At 39.6% G+C, this 17842-nt stretch overlaps 1 protein-coding gene across 6 annotated transcripts in view; it reads left to right on the top strand.

Annotated features, from left to right (window-relative positions):
* The window catches only part of ARB2A (ARB2 cotranscriptional regulator A), a 474471-nt gene that overhangs the window by 22868 nt on the left and 433761 nt on the right, over positions 1–17842 (top strand). For 4 of the 6 annotated variants that reach the window (XM_056112435.1, XM_056112436.1, XM_056112438.1 and 1 more), the window contains exon 2: positions 7082–7205. The exons of the other annotated variants lie outside the window; for them this stretch is intronic. In XM_056112435.1, the coding sequence (XP_055968410.1) occupies positions 7100–7205 (106 nt within the window). In that variant the 5' untranslated portion in view covers positions 7082–7099. The remainder of the gene's footprint in view (positions 1–7081; positions 7206–17842) is intronic. 6 annotated transcript variants of the gene reach the window in all.

The following is a 17842-nucleotide window of genomic DNA, read 5'->3' on the forward strand; positions in this document are numbered from 1 at the left end:
TTTCTGATCCATAGAAACCGTAGGAGATTGTAAGTGGTCTTTGCTTGTGGGAGGGACACTACATTTGGAGGTTTATTATGCAACCAGAGATAATAAATGAAATGTTTCTTTTGATGATGAGAATATTTGGGGAAATTTTTCATGTCTTCTGATAAATAGGGCCAATGAAAAGATCATGACAGGAGATTGCTGGATTGAATATGATGAGGACATTTTACTTGAAATTTCATGTAATTTTTTCCGAAGAGTATAGTGATCAATATGTTGACTATGAATAAAAATCTCCACTATATTCTTTTTAGCTTTGGTCCTGTCAGACTTTCTAATTCCTTCTAGCCAGCTCAATTAGTATTTCACCATGACCATATTCCTTGCTGCAACATCAAAATGGTATCCTATACTTTTCTCTTAAATCTCTAAAATTGTGCTCTATTTCGCCCTTACTCTATTCAGCATTGGTGAATGGCATGAGGCAAATTAATTTCATTTTTTAAAAATTTATTTTCATTCTGGCTAGTCTTTCCTTTTCCCAGTGCTATGGCACTGTTTTCTGTATCACATGAGTGTTATGCGGATCTATTTTGGAGTGCCATTCTATTGGTTAAATGCATTTGTTTCAATACTAATAATATGCTGTCTTAACTACTGTTGTACCTGGGATGATATTTTCTTAGCCTATTTTTATTTTTTGGAGAGTTTCAGCTATTATCCGTAGATTTTTGAAGTTACGTTTTCTAAATTGTGTTGGAAGCATTACTGGATTTGAATGAACTATAATTTAATCTTTGAATTAATTAAAGGACGGTTGATATTTTTACAGTGTTGAAGTGACTCTTCTTTCTACATATCCGTGTATTTCAGTTTTACTTTATCTCATTTAATTAATGGGATTAATAATGTTCTTTTCTATATATAGGATTCACATAGCTCTTGTTAGATTTATTTTTACAACTGATTTTAATTTTATATTTTGATAATGCCTTTACTAAACTTTAAGTTTGTTCCTGATATTTATAAATAAACTTTGCGTAATTTTTATAGCAAATAATCTTGTGAAATTTTCTTTTTACTCCTAACAACTGGATTCTTCTTTTGTTTTTCATTCTATAAAATTGTTTCTTTTTTTTTAAATTAATTTTTATTAGTGAAACACCATGAGGTACAGTTGTAGATTTACAAATTTTTGTGTTTGGGTTTCGATTATACAATGATCAAATATCCATCCCTCTACCAGTGCCCATTTTCCACCACCATGGATCCCAGTATCCCTCCCACCCCCATTCCCCCCATCCCACCATGCCTTTGTGGCAGGGCATTCCCTTTTGTTCTCTCTCTCTCCTTTTGGGTCCTGTGGTTTGCAAGAGAGGCATTGAGTGGCAATCATGTTTGGTCTAGAGTCTACTTTCAGCATGCATCTCCCATCCTGGAAGGATCCTCCAAACACCCTTTATTTGGTGCTCCCTCCCTATCTGAGCTGCCCTTTCCCCTAGAATGCCTGGCTGGCCTCTAAGCCATGGAGTAATCCTCCTGGTACTGATCTTGGCTATAAAATTGTTTCTTAATAGTTTGCCACTGTTGTTTTATATGCTAATTTTGATGACTTTATTTTAGTATTTTAAATCCCTGTACATTTTATTTTTCCATATCTTCCCATATTCATTAGCATCTTCAGAAAACTTTGACAATATAAATGAGTATAGTATAGTGGTAATAGTAAACATTCCTTTCAGCCACCTGAATTTGATATATTATTATTAATATATTACCTTGAAGACTAATTTGACTCTTTGAACCTTGTTTTTGAACCAGTCTGTCTTGTTAAGGATATTTCTTTCTATTACTAGTTTGTTGTGGCTTTTCTCTTTTAAAGTATTTTATCAAGTACTCTTTCTGCAGACACTAGGTTATTTTGATTTTCTTTCTGTGGGGTTGGAGGCTGGATCACACAGCGGTGCTCAGAGATCACTGTTGGCAGTGCTCTGGAGCTAACCCTATTGTATCCTGGTATGCAGTACCAGGTTCAGGCCAGGGGACTCAGTGCAAGGCAAGCGCCCTAACCCCTGTGGTATCTCTCGGATTGTTTTTATTAATTTGGCTGATGACAAATGCTGTTTAATGCTCTTTCCTGAGTTTATATTCAAGAGAAGGGTTCCTCTCTGAACTTACTATAATGTAGTTAGTGAACTCTAGCAATAAAATTTGTTTCAAAAGGACAGGGGTTGGGGTGAGGTGTGCGCCTTATAGGGTGACAGGAAAGGAACACTCCCAGCTGGTGTGCGGTGATCTCTGGGGCCCCTCCCAGGGATTCCTGACCAGCTGGGCTGGCAGTTCAATGTTGGAACTTGAGCATGTGCAGTTCACTCTCTGTGATGGCGAGGATCACCTGGGTGCTCCAGAATCACACTTGGGAATGCTTGGGGCACTTTCTGGTGCCAGGGATTGAGTTTGGGTCACATAGCACCCTAGCTGTTGTACTGTACTATCTCCTGATTCTGAGAAGTAAAGTTTTTGAGTCTCTTGCTCAGAGGAAGAGTCTCTTCCTTTTTATGTCCCTGTGGATAATGATTAATGAGAGACTTTTAGCATACTCTATTTAGGCATAGGCCTAACCCAGAAAAGGCTTACTGCAGTGTACAAAATGTCCTGTGCTGACCATTCAGGGCCAGAGTTTATTTTCTGTAATTGATAGTGTGGCTTAATGATAGTGGTCTATTGGGAGGGAAAATGTTTTGTAGAGACCTGGAAGTTCAAAGCTTTATGATTGGGATAGGAGAATTTTGCTGCTTAAAAGAATTCCTTGCTGACTTTGTAAAACATGAATTGTGTGTGTTTTTTGTTGAATAAAACAAATAACTGTTATAAAAATAAACCACTGTTAACTTATAGTAATTTAAAAAGTTAACCCGGGACTTCAACTTCCTCATTCTTCTTTTAATTTTTTGTCTGGTGCTTCAAAACTATAAGCTGAACACATAAGCAATGGTTACCGGTTAGCAGGGTCTAACTAATTTGGTGGATCTCTAGAAAATCTGGTGCCAATTTTCTTACTGTACGTTTAATTTCTGGTTGGCAATTTTGAGGTGTCTTTTCGTGTGTTGGCTTAATGAACATAGATTCTGTGGGATCAGATTAGTTTTAAGGGTACCAGAGAATTAAATACAATTCTACATCTAATACTCTTTGTATTGTTGTCCTTGCATTTGGACAGTGAAATAGAGAAAAGCCATGTGATGCAGAATCATAGATATAAAGTTCTATTTGATACCTGTCTAAAAACAAACATAAAAGCTAAGGTTTTCCTGTATTTTCTGTACAATTATAAGTGTTCATAGCATATTTTAAGCAAACAGTTCAACTACTATTTCATATTTTGTACTACTGACTGTATAAAGATTGCACACGACAAGTTATTTATAGCCTTATTTATACATAGTGGATTCTCTGTTAGAATCATAAAAGGGAAGAAGATATGATAATTGCTTTGTGTAGTTCACAGAATGAAATCGCAAACTGAGATGTTTTGAATCTAGTTTATACTGTAACCATTTCTTGGAAACCATATTTAAACAGCAGTGGTTATCATGAAGTATACAGCATGTCAACCGTGTCCCAGTTCACATCGGTAAAACCTTCTACCACTTTATTCCCTATAACCTCACCTCCATCAGATAATGCTAAATAAACTATGTCGAGTGCACATATTAATATATATCAAATGTACCAAATGGCTTGCTGGCTGTATTTTCAGTGGTGTTTATCTGTGGTCATGCAGGTTATAACTCTGAATTTTTATTAGGAGAAACTAAATTGGGAATTTATAATGTTCCTGATTTACCTTCACCAGCTGTGCCACAGTCATGGAAAATAACTTGAGAGGGTAAAAATCTAACTCAGTGAATAAGAGAGAAACAGACAAATTGCTTTTGCTTTATGCTTACTGGCTTTGCATCTGCTACTGTAAGGCTTAGAGTCACAGATAGTAATTAGTTGTCTCATATATATCATCATCACTTACATATTATCCCTTTAGTAAATTGCTGCATGTATTTTTAGATTGTCTCATATCAAATGAAAATGATTATTAATTGTTATTTAATCTTGGAAATCTTGAAAATGATTCTTTAAAACATGATTCATATGTCGTCTGTCTTCTATTCATTCATTCATATGTGTTGAATTCCAGTCATGTCAGAGTGCTAGGCGTAGACACAATGCCTGCCTTGGGGATGAGTTTTTAAACCGTATAGATGTAGATTACTCAGAGTGTATTTTTTTTCTCTCTGAGTTTTATCGAGATATAATTGACATATGAGAGTGTATAAATTTAAGGTGAACAATGATTATTTGATGTCTTTATATCATGAAAGTAATTATGTGTATATGGTGAGCACTTTTAAGCTCTACTTTCAGTCTTTTTTCAACTATGTAATACACTATCGTTTACTGTCATCTGGACTGTAGACTATGTTAGATCCTAGTTGTGCGTATGTGTGTGTGTGTGTGTGTGTGTGTGTGTGTGTGTGTGCGTGTATGCATGCCAGTAATGAAAACTAGGGTCCACCATCAAAAATGTGTGTAATTTTATCTTTATTAAGGTCACAGTAAAATGATCATATGAATTGCTCTATTTTTAGAAATCATAGTTTGAGACCAGTGAAAAATAATTAGACAATTTATACTTTTGAAGACATTTTGAAGAAGCAGAGGGCTAGATTAAAAATGCAAGAGGGCTAGATTAAAAAATGCAAGTTGGTAGTTCATTGAGTTGTGGAGTGGTTTGCAAACACTGCATGTAATCTCATGAACATTTCTCTTTTTTTTTTGTCAATGTGACGTATAGTAAGGAGTTGCTGGTGAAATGTGCATGAACATGGGACAGATTAGACTCACTCTTGATTGTAAATAGATAGCCTTTATGAAGACTGCATTTTGTTGTTATTGTTGTTTGGGAATCATACCCAGTGATGCTCAGGGTTTACTCCGGGGTTTGCACTTGGAAATTACTCCTGGCAGTGCTTGGGGGGCCGTATAAGTCTAAGGATCAAACTCAGGTCAACCACGAGGAAGGCAATCGCCCTATCTGCTGTATTATTGCTCTGGCCATTGAAGACTGCATTGTATACCAGCATTATAATGTTCAGTTGGATCACATATATTTATTTGTGACTGTGTAGCAGTTTGCTTTGATAGCAGGAGTGAGTCCTTACATGAACAATGACCGTATCTGCTGCTCAACATTTAATCCCAAGTGTCCTGCACTTCGCTTGCCATATAGACTAGCATATCCTTCCTTAAGTACTAGAGACTCGATGAGGCAAATACAAGTACAATTTAGAGGATTTTAAGTTACCTGCTCATAGAAGAAAAGTTACAACCGCTTTCATTGTATATGAAAATGACTTCCCAATCAAAAGTACTCACATATTCTCATCATTCTTTTATTTTACTTTGGGGCCACACCTGACAGTGCTCAGGGGCCACTCCTGCCTCTGTGTTCGTAAATCACTGCTGGTGGTGGTGTTTAGGAAACCATAGGGTGCTGGGTCTTGAATCAGGGTCAGCAGTGTGCAAGGCCAGGACCTTACCACTGTCCTACCTTGCAGGCTCCTCTAGTCAGTCTTATGCTGAAATCTCACACTATATGCAGAGCAGTTATACTCCTAGTAACACCAACAATCAGCTATTCATACCTTCTGTACTTCTTAATTCTCAACCACCGTTATCCGAGCTGCATTTGATAAATGAGTAATGATGGATGATAAATGACTTGTTGGTGGCCACACAGTTATAAAAATAGTGAAACCAGGCTATATTTACAGTTAAACATAGAAGACAGTGTATATTGAGCAGCTAATAACACATCAGACACTATACTGTGTTCTACTCACTGTAATGTTATGAGGAAAGCATGATTATGTTTTTCCCATTCTATAGATGTAGAAAATGATGCAGTGAGGTTTAATTTTGTCAAGGTCCCTGATACCTCTCCACCATTGTTAGAGATAAGGGCAGCATTAGTTTATGGCCATTTGGAATGTTCGTAATAAAAAATATTCATTTCCTGTATATTTAAAAAGTATTTTATGCACATTTTTCTTTACTATGAAATGCTTTGATTTTTAGGGATATTTCAAGTGTACTTTTGAATGGAAAGAAGCGTTTCTTTGTGGGCAGCAAATTGATTAGTTTCCTCAATAAGAGGAATGGTCAGTCTTACTGTTGTCATGAATGTAATATTTATATATAATTTTATTAATAGTTATGGATTTTCTTAATTAGTTTATTCCTCTGTGTGTGTGTATGTGTGTGTGTGTGTGTGTGTGTGTACGTGTTTGCACACACATATTTTTTTCTCAAGCTTTGGGAGTGTTTTTTTCCCCGTTTGTGGATACCCTGGGAAGAATCGTCTATATTTTTAATACCTCTCTTTGACCTGAGGGGAAAATTATATTTTAATAAATTATTTTATAATTGTCTTCATGAGTGCCATTTATAGAGTATGGTTTATAAACACTAAATTGAGCATAGTTTTATTTTATGTCTTATTTCTTTCGTGAAGTTGTTGTATTTTAAATTATACTAGTGGTAGCGTAAAGCCTTTTATATATTTGCATATTTTTTTCCTTCTGATTGCTTGTCCAGAAAAAAGACATTCGACCCTTATGAATGACAGTTAATTCTCTTTTTAAAAATCAAGTTTTTAAAACCACTTGGAGATATTTTTAAACATGTGGTAATGGAGAATAAAGCCTAAATAATGTACATTTTGTAAAATTAAATTTAGCAACATTAGGTATCTTTATGTATTAGATATTGTATTTGTTGATGTGAATGACATAAATAAAGATGACAAAACCTTGATACCTCTGTCCTGGGTCTTGTAATCTGTTAGCTGACTCAGACAAATACATAAATAACAATAATGCAAGGCAGGCTATGATAAGTACTGTGATAGGAGTATCAACAAAGTACAGTGGGAAATCAGGGTAGAGAGATTAATTCCAAAAGGGAGGATCTAGGAAGTTCTCATGGAGTAGGTAGGATTGAGTAGAGCTTAATTTATTGCTTTCATTCATTCTAGACTGTCTTCTGAAGATTGATGTCTATTTCCTTGAACTCTTTAATTTTGTTGCCAATTTGGAAAAGCATGGCACAAATCCAGCAGGGAGGTCCAGATGAAAAAGAAAAGACTACAGCACTGAAAGGTACATACTTAATTTGCTTTTTCAGGCTATCTTCTTTGTGACTAATGAAGATGTAGGAATATTTAGGTTGTCTTCTGTTTATTTCAATTCTAAAGTATCAGTGTCTAAACTTTTAAAAATTATTCATATGACTCACTCCAACTCAGTGACTGAGAAATAGTATATACACAGTAAATAAATCACAGAATCATGCAATTTATAGCTGTACGAATTCATAATGCTTTTCTTATTCAGGGTCCTACATTTAATGGCAAAACTAACTTTATAGGTTTCTTGACTCAGGACTGTGCCCTTACCAAATTTTTGTTGATTAGAATGTCATCCTAGGTTAGGATAAGTCTGCTTAGTCTTGGATTCTATTTGTGTAGCATTGGGACAAGGCCTATTTTATGAGTCCCTCCGTGTTAATACCTCAGAAGGAATCTGCCTCAGACTTTCAGACATCTGGTAAGAGTCTAAGATAAAATAAATCTGCTATCTAAAAATTATTTTACTCTGAAAAGTGATATCCTTTATTGAGCTTAAGCTTCGTTCTCGTATTTCAATCTGTCTATTGATTTGCTCATGGTGAGATTATATAGGAAAGTAACCTGTGAAGATCTCATGGTGACTTTCTTTGATAGTGAAAATGTCCTTTTGAGAGAGATGGCGAGGGTTTGATGGGCTATACACGGCTGTGCTCAGGGCTTATTACTGGTGGTGCTCAGGAACTGTATGCAGTGCCATAGATTGAACTGGGGTTGGCCACCTGAACTCATGCATTTTAACCCCCTATACTCTCCAGTTCTGGAAAAATGTTGTATTGGATTACTCTTGGGTGCCAGATTACAGGACTCCCTTTTCTTGTTTTATAGTGTAGCATCTATCAGGTTTCCAAGTTGCTTTGCAGGAGATGTGCTCTCTACCTGTGCGGTTTTGGATAAGATTGCGTCTTGAATCCCTGCTTCCCTCCTGTGTTATGTCAGACTGGATAATAAAGACTGCTAAAACATCTCCTACTCACATCTTTCATCTTTGTGAAAGCCTAATGCATATGTATGTAAGATAAAGCCACTACATTCTTATCTCAGTGGGCCTCACCTTTTTCCTTCTTTCAGAGGGAGTGATCTCTCAAGGGGGTGGAATTATCATCCCTTACCTATAAAAATGGAAGATGGGGCTGCAGCAGTTGTACAGCTGGTAGCATTTGCCTTGCATGTGGCCTGTCTGGGTTCAAACACCAGCACCCTACTCCTGAGCACCGCCAGGAGTAATTCCTGAGTGCAGAACAAGAAGTAATCCCTGGGCACCACCACGTGTGGCCCAAAGAGGAAAAAAAAATGTTGTTTTTAAAGAGGACCCATGAATGAATCTGCTGTATAATTGTATTCTAAATTTTAGTATTTCTGAAGCGAGATCTCTTACTCTATACGTCTGATGTATTAAGCTTTGAGGGGCACAATTTGGGATTTGGGGTGGAAACATTCGAAATGTGGTGGTGGGAAGGTACAGTGGTGGTGGGGTTGATGTTTGAATATTAAATGTAATAAATTATAAAAATAAAACTTTTTAAAAAGGAAAAAGACTAAGAACATTGTTTTCTTCAGGGTTTCCAGGCCTTTTTTTATTTGCTTTTTAATTTTTTGATTGAATCACAGTGAGATACACAGTTACAGGTTGTTCATGATTAGGTTTCCCTCTTAGAATGTTCCATCCTCCCTTCCCTTCACCAGTGAACATTTCCCACAACGATGTTTTCTAAATGAGAGATGTTGATGTCTTGGATTGAGGTGGTAACAGAGAGGAGTATACAGAATGGGTGATGCTGGATACGTTTTGAGAGGAGGGATGACCTGGTTTGGGATTAGACATGAGGCATTAGAGAAGAAACTAACATAATTTTAAAGGTTTTGACTTAAATGTCTCTATATAGGTTCACTTAATTTTATTCACAAATCACAAATCACAAATCTTCCTGTTATTCGTCGATTGCCTCGAGCAGGCCCCAGTAACGTCTCCTTCATCCTAGCCCTGAGATTATATTCAAGGCTCTTTAGGAGAATGAGACCCATCATTGTTACTGGTATTTGGCATATTGGGTACGCCACGGGGAGTTTGCCAGACTCTGCCGTGTGGGCAGGCTACATTCGGTAGCCTGCCAGTTTGTCCAAAGTAGGAATGAGATAATAAGGTGTCATAATAAGATGTTGCATGGCCGCATTTGCGGCCACGCGGTTCCGGGAGCTGGTTTTTATAGTCTCGGAGTCTTGGCTGCTGATGGGATTACACGGCACCAGGGGGCCAGTTGGTGGGTGTGACCCCCACCTACTGGAATTTGGAGGATCTGGGTGGAGGATGCTCGGCCCCAATCCGAGTAGGCTTGGAGATCTTGGCCCCGGAACCCGCATGGCTTTGTCGCTCTGCTGGTACCTTCAGGTGTGCGGTGAGTGGTCTCAGCATGGTGGTGGCTGGTCCTGGAGGTCTTCGGCTGCCAGAGCCCTGGTTGGGGTGGGGAGGAAAGCTCAACATGCTCCCCTCCAAGGGGCTCCGGCGAGGACAGCCAGGCGCGGGGGCAGGAGACTGCACTGTTCTCTTCCGGGAGCTGGTTTTTATAGTCTCGGAGTCTTGGCCATTGATGGGATTACACGGCACCAGGGGGCCAGTTGGTGGGTGTGACCCCCGCCTACTGGAATTTGGAGGATCTGGGTGGAGGATGCTCGACCCCAATCCGAGTAGGCTTGGAGATCTCGACCCCGAAACCCGCGTGGCTTTGTCCCTCTGCCAGTACCTTCATGTGTGCGGAGAGTGGTCTCAGCATGAGATCATCCTCCACCCAGATCCTCCAAATTCCAGTAGGCGGGGGTCACACCCACCAACTGGCCCCCTGGCGCCGTATAATCCCATCAACGGCCAAGACTCAGAGACTATAAAAACCAGCTCCCGGAAGAGAACAGTGCAGTCTCCTGCCCCCGTGCCTGGCTGTCCTCGCCGGAGCCCCTTGGAGGGGAGCGGGTTGAGCTTTCCTCCCCGCCCCGGCCAGGGCTCCGGCAGCTGAAGACCTCCAGGACCAGCCACCAATTTTATTAAGAAAACTAAAAATAAAAAAACAGGTTGTAGTAATTTTATAAGAGATGTATTTTGTTCAGATTAAATGAAAGGAATTTGGGTTAAAGGTGAGCATCTTTGGACTCTAGAGCAATAACTATGTATTAGACACATGTTATTTATGTGCAAAGTCCAGGTTTGATCCCATGGTCCCCTCAACATTGCCGAAACATTTCCAGAGCAGTCTCTGAGCACTGAGCTGGGAGTGGCTTCTGTTTATCACCTGGTGTGCCCACCTCCTCCCAATTAAAAATTCTAGAAAAGTATTTTAGGAATCATTACCATAGAGAGACTATATTGGATCACCTGAGACGTGTGTGTGGCTACTTGTGAGGGAGGTCTGTAGCCTGAGCTCTGGGGTATATTAACCATATAGTCAGGAAGGTGAGGAAGAAGGGGTGAAATGACTAAAGTGGAATTTCTAGTAAAATAGTCTGAGTACCAGGAGCAAGAGAGAAATACTGAACATCAAATGAAAAAAATGAGAATGATTAATTTAAGTCATATGCTGATAATGAATCAGGTTAGACAAGGACTGGGGATTTTACTTTTGTATCTGACCGTGTGGAACTTATTGATGAAAGAGCAATCTCAATGAATTGATGGAAATGAAAACCTGATTGCAGAAGCTCAGCAGAGAATAAGAAGAGAGGAATTAGAGGCAGCTGTAGGCAGGCCTGTGAAGACTTTACTGCATGACCGTTTGCTGTTAGTAGGGATGCCCAACATACTCAGAAGAATGGCTAGTTTAGGAGACAGGATAAGGCATATGTGTGAGTTTCCAGATAAATAGATTTCCTGGCTGTCCTAGATGGAGTCTGTATCTTCAAACTTACTTGATAACATGAAAATGACCTACTAATTTTTTGTTTGATATTTACACTCTGATAATCTATATAGAGTATCCCTCTCGCAGGGCAAAGCCTGGCAAGCTATTCGTGATGTATTTGATATGCCAAAAACAGTAACAACAAAGTTTCACAATGGAGATATTACTGGTGCCGAGCAAATTCAATGAACAATGGGAGGACAGTGCTAATCTATATAGGAGTTCAGATTTTTATTTTTTTAATTTAAAAGTAGTGCTGTGATGTTAACAAAAAACATGGATAGGGTTTAAAGATAGAACACTCTGGATTTGAACACAGTCTCTCTCATTTACCATGAATAAGTTATTGAACATTCGGATCTTTTTTCATCACTATGAAGGAATAAGAACGCTTAGTACACATGAACTTACAATGATTAATGACTGATTGATTCATATAGGAAATATTTTGGTCTGGAGCGATGGCACAGTGGGTAGGGCGTTTGCCTTGCAAGCGGTCAACATGGCCGACCCGAGTTCGATTCCTCCACCCCTCTCGGAGAGCTCGGTAAGCTACTGAGAGTATCTCGCCCACCTGGCAAAGCCTGGCAAGCTCCCCGTGATGTACTTGATAAGCCAAACATAGTAACAAGTGTCACAATGGAGACATTACTGGGCCTGCTTGAGCAAATCGATGAACAACGGGAGGACAGTGACAGTGACAGTGAGGAAATATTTTAGACCATAAAATGACAAATGTAGTGTCTAATGAGTTTTAGAACAAATAGAAAAACCAGAATAAGCTATTTCTAAAATGAGAATGCAGTTCTATTTTTTCAAAACTGTATTATGATACAATAAATAGTAAACTAATGATTATTCCTTACACCTCTTCAATAACGGGTGTTAGGTATACATTGCAAGATATGCATACTTGAAGATGACTTAATTTTAATTACTGAATTGTGCCTTACAAATGTGCTTTATATTACTAAAATGGGTGAGTGGTTGGAAAAATATTGAGATACTCTGGCAGATGAAACAAGATGAATAGGTATAAAGTGCATTCTGAAAAAAATAGTTTAAATTAACTTTTTAATATTAATGGTGATAACACATTGGTAAAGAGTACAGTTATGATGAGTTCCCACTAAAAGAAAACATTTTATGTGCCAGGCACTAATTAGATCTTTTGGAGATGACCATGTAAACTGCCTTATAGGGAACAGTCCTTAAATTTCTGAAAATATTTACCATATTACTTGCAAGTTTACAGTGCAAGATTTTAGTTTGTCTAATGGTTCTTACAAAGTTTTTGAACCTACTCTCTTATTTACTTCTACATAAATTCTTTTGTGTTTACTTTTGTAATTTCAGCCCTTTTAAATTTGCCAAGTCTTATTTGTAGGCTCAGAATAAAGTATGTTGGTGAAGGTCATATGTGCCTTAATGTACAATTGCTGTTCAGTAGAATGTTGTGTAACTGTTAGTTGGGTTGATAGCTTTTCAGGTCATTTATATCACTATTGTCTTTGCATTTAGTCTTTCAATTATTGTGAAAAGTATCAAAGTCTTCAGCCATAATTTTGGATTTCTATGCAGTTCTATCAGTTTTTGTTTCTACTTTTAAAAATATTTTTCAGCCTGCATCTCCCATCCCGAGTGGGTCCTCCTAGCACCCTTTACTTGGTGGTCCCTTCTCTGAGCTACCTTTTTCCCCAGCATGTGAGGCCAGCTTCTAAGTTGTGGAGTGATCCTTCTGGTACTTATCTCTACTATTCCTGGGTGTTAGTCTCCCATTCTTTTACTTTATATTTCACAAATAAGTGCAATCTTTTTATGTCTGGGCTGAAAGTAGACTATAGACCAAACATGATGGCCACTTAATACCTCTATTACAAACCACGACACCCAAAAAGAGAGAGAGAGAGAGCAAAAGGGAATGCCCTGCCACAGAGGCAGGGTAGAGTGGAGGGGACAGGATGGGGTAGTGAGAGGGATGCTGGGACGGTTGGTGGTGGAAAATGGACTGGTGGAGGGATGGGAAATCGATCATTGTCTGACTGAAGCACAGGCATGAAAGTTTTTAAGTCTGTAACTGCACTTCATGGTGACTCACTAATAAAAGTTAAAAAAAATGAATGAAAAATTTATTTGGTACAGAAACATTAGGATTTTTTAATCTTCCTTGTCATTATAACTTTTCTCTCTTTTCCTCTGAGTTAGTCATTGTTTTCTAAAGTGGACTGTTTTTGGTATTAATACAGCTATTTCAAATTTAATTTTAGTTAGTATTTGCTATTGGCTTTTGCAGTCCTCTAAACATTTTATATTTTTATTTTGAAGCCACCATCTAAATGAATTTTGTTTTTTGAGAGAAGCTTGCTTTTATCTTAACCCTTTTAAAATTTATGTAGCTATGTATATTTGTTTAGTTTAATCTATATTTAAGCTTTTAGTACTTTAGACAGTGTTTAGGCCAGTGTTTAAGCATACAGATAACTATGGTGACAATTGACAACCTTATTAAATATTTTGGTCATTGAATATGGTATATCTCATTCATTTAGATCTTTGATTTGCTTCCTCAGCATTTTATAAAATTTATACTCAAGTCTTAGTTGTTATCAGGTTTATACTTAAGTTTTATTAAGTATTGTGTTTTAAATGATATTATGTTTTACATTTCAGTTGTGGTTGTTTACTGAGTTTATTGAGATGTAATTGCATTTTGTGTATTGAATTTATATCTTATCACTGCTGAAATTGCTTGTTTTTAAGGGTTTTTAATACATTCTTTGGAGTATTCTGTGACACCTCATGTGATTGCAATGACAAGTTTTATTTCTCTTTTCCAATCTGTATTCTTTTTATTTTTTTTACTGCTTTTTTTGGTGCTTACTAAACCTATGTTGAACAGTGGAAGATGGGGCCAGGGAGATAACTCGAAGGACTGAAATCCATGTGTTGATCACAGCAATGCCTTGTTCCTTGAGCACTATGCAGGGACTGGGCAGAGGGTACCTCCTGAATACCACCAGGTGTAGCTCACAACAAAACAAACAAAAAAGAATGGTGGATGGGGCTGGAGCGATAGTACAGTAGATAGGGCGTTTGCCTTGCACGCAGTCCACCCAGGTTTGATCCTTGTCATCCCATACGGCCCCCCGAGCACCGCCAGGAGTAATTCCTGAGTGCAGAGGCAGGAGTAACCCCTGTTCATTGCCAGGTGTGACCCAAAAAAGGCAAAAAAAGAAAAAAGAATAGTGGATATTGTCAAATGTCCAAATGATAATGAACATTTTTACCTTCCTCAAGCTTTGATTTATAATTAACGTGTAGCATTGTATATATTTAAAATATATAATGTGTTGAGTTGAATATACTTAATCCTTATTAACACTTTTCATTAGGTCAAATAACCACTGTTTGTGAAATTTCTTTTTATTAAGATAAAATTGATTCCTAGGAATTGAAGTTTTTATATGTTTTAGGAGTATATTGGTACCACACCACACTTAACACCACAGTGCCCAATAAAAATTCTTTAAATGTATATTATTTATATATAAACATTTAAAATAAAAAATACCAAAGGCCCTCCCGTTGTTCATCGATTTGCTCGAGCGGGCCCAGTAACGTCTCCGTCATGAGACTTTGTTGTTACTGTGTCTGGCATATCGAATACGTCACGGGGAGCTTGCCAGGCTCTGCCATGCGGGTGAGATACTCTCGGTAGCTTGCCGGGCTCTCCGACAGGGGTGGAGGAATCGAACTCGGGTCAGCCGTGTTGGCTGCGTGCAAGGCAAACGCCCTACTGCTGTGCTATCGTTTACTTTGAAAAAATACCAATAAGGGGGTATGGTGCCGCCAGCAGGTCAATCTGTACCTGTGAGGCGAGTGCATCAGCAGCCTCATGGCGCCTTCAGACTTCCAGATACCCCCAAATTGCTACTGTGCCTTTGGCCAGACCCCAAAAACTTGGGGCAAAGTTTACCAAGAAAGTAAAGTAAACGGCCAAAAGTTAGGTATGTGGGAAACACACCCACAAACCACCTCCGGCTCAGCTATATAATTGGAGGCAAGGCCTCTTTGGTTCCTGATTGAACTGCTTAATGGACATGATCCCAGAGACTCAGAAACGAATTTCAGAACCCAGTGGCTTTAGGTAGAAATGCGTCTGGTCTCTGCAGTAGGCTACTGGTGCTGGGCCAACCCAGGTGGGAATAGGTTTCGTGCCTTGGCCTACTCCCCCTGGCGGCCCAGTGGCCGCCATCCGTCTGAGGCCACTGGATAGTCACATTTGGGCCCCCAGTGACGAGACACATAGGGCCTCACGGGATGAGGGTGGAGCCAGGCTTGTCCTCCCCACCCCCACGAGACCCCAAGTCATCACCCATGAATGGCCTCTCTGGCTCCTGATCAAGCTGCCTAACGGCCATGATCCCAGAGACTCAGAAAAAAATCTCAAAACCCAGCAGCTTTTGGCAGAAATGCATCCGGACTCCACAGTACGTTACTGTCGCTGGGCCACCCCAGGGAGGAAAGGGTGTTGTCCCTCCGCCTGCTCCCTCTTGGCGACTTGGTGGCTGTCATCCTCCAGAGGCCATTGGACAGTCAGGCTTGGGCCCGCAGTGACGAAACTTGTTGGGTCTCACGGGATGGGGGGGGAGGTGGAGCCGGGCCTGTCTTCCCCACCCTAATGAGACCCCAAGTCATCACCCACAAACGGCCTCTCTGGCTCCTCATCAAGCTGCTCAACAGCCTTGATCCCAGAGACTCAGAAACAAATCTCGAAACCCAGCGGCTTTTGTCAGAAATGTGTCCGGACCCCGCAGTAGGTTACTGTCACCGGGCCACCCCAGGGGGGAATGGGTGCTGTCCCTCCGCCTGCTCCCTCTTGGCGACTTGGTGGCTGTCATCCTTCAGAGGCCATTGGACAGTCAGGCTTGGGCCCGCAGTGACGAAACTTGTTGTGTCTCACGGGATGGGGGGGGGGAGGTGGAGCTGGGCCTGTCTTCCCCACCCCAATGAGACCCCAAGTAATCATCCACGAATGGCCTCTTTGGCTCCTCATCAAGCTGCTCATCGGCCATGATCCCAGAGACTCAGGAGCAGATCTCTAAACCCAGTGGCTTTTGGCAGAAATCCCTCCAGATTTAAGTGTTAAAATTTCAGAACTTCAAAACCACATGGTCCGACATCATATGTTATTCATAACCAGCAATAGAACACAAATTGTCTATTGTTGCCTTTTCAGCAGATCTGAGTGTTGGGGTAAAATCTTAAATAATGGTGGGTCTGGTGTCGAAATAGTGAATGTGATCAAAGTAGAGAGAGAGAGTAATGTAGAAATCATCTGCCCCACAGGCAGGGGGAGGGTGTGGGATGGGGGTATACTGGGAGTTTTGGTGGTGGAGAATGGGCTTTGGTGAAGGTACGGGTGTTTCATTGTATGACTGAGACGTAGACCCAAAAGCTTTGTAACTGCTCTCACGGTGATTCAATAAATAAAATTATAAAAAATGAAAAAAGAAAAAAAAGTAAGGTGGAGTTCATGCCCAACTCAATCAGCTAATCAGTGGCTGAATAAATAGCAGTACTCCTACAAAAAAAGAAAAAAAAAGAAGAAAAAATACCAATAAATATTTTTTATTTTCACTAGGTATAGTAGTGAAGTGGTGTGACTGCCATCTTTTATTCTTGATTTTAGACCTGTGAATGCTATCTATGGGAGAAACAATGCTATACATTGGACACCATTGTAATAGTACATCTGAACATTTGAAAAATTCTAGCCCAGTCCTACAAGCTACTACTTGATCTGCAAGCTCACTGTACTTGGGCCTACAAAAGGGCATTCACCGTGGTGTCAGAGGGTGGCTTCAGGCTGCTGAGAACAGGGCCAGATCAGTGAATAACATGACCCTGGCCCATTGCTACATTTCTTTTGCTATGAAATGTTTCATAGTGAAATGTTGTACTTATATTACACACCATGGCAATATTAAAGTGTTCTGTAACTCCACAGGTAGTATATTTTGCAGAAGAGTTTCATGTAGGAAAGGCAAATCTATATCCTCAGCAAGTGTCTGTTCTGATAGGAACCAAGTGCTGTGCCTTTTGTGATGGAAGAGATTGAGTGGAATCAAGCTGCCGACAGGAGGCTGGCGGAACATTCTGGGCAATGGTAGCATATTGGTTGCAGAGTAGTGGCCTGCTCTATTGAGATGTTGCTGCCAGCAATGTCAGGAGCCACTTGGGCTCTGTTGTTGAATGAAGTCCTTTTGGCTGAGCCCTTGCATAGTCTTCATCCTTCTCACCATGACCATTTTGTTCATAGTCCAACAGTCAGAGTTGGGTAATAACAAGGGGTCTCTGGAAAAAATAGTCTAACAAATGTCTGTAGAACAGCTCACCTTATCTACTTGATTATTAAAATTCTTCTCTCTTACGGTCGTCCTTTGATACCTACTCTCTTGAGCCACAAATGTTGTCGCGTGTTTTGCCCTCTCATATGTCTGTCTACACACCTCCCAGTTTCCTTCTTATGAATTTTCCAGTCATGTTCCTCCCAAGTCCCTGACCATTCCAGCCAAACGACTGACCAAATACCATGAATTCTTTTATAACTGTATGTTTGGCTATACTTCAAATTACTAGGTAATAAAGTTGTGGTATTTCACATAGTGGAATACAATGCAGCCAGAAGGATGATGGAATCATGCATTTTACTGCAATGTGG

The sequence above is a fragment of the Sorex fumeus genome, unplaced genomic scaffold, assembly GCF_029834395.1.
Source record: "Sorex fumeus unplaced genomic scaffold, SorFum_2.1 ptg000018l, whole genome shotgun sequence".
NCBI lineage: Eukaryota > Metazoa > Chordata > Mammalia > Eulipotyphla > Soricidae > Sorex > Sorex fumeus.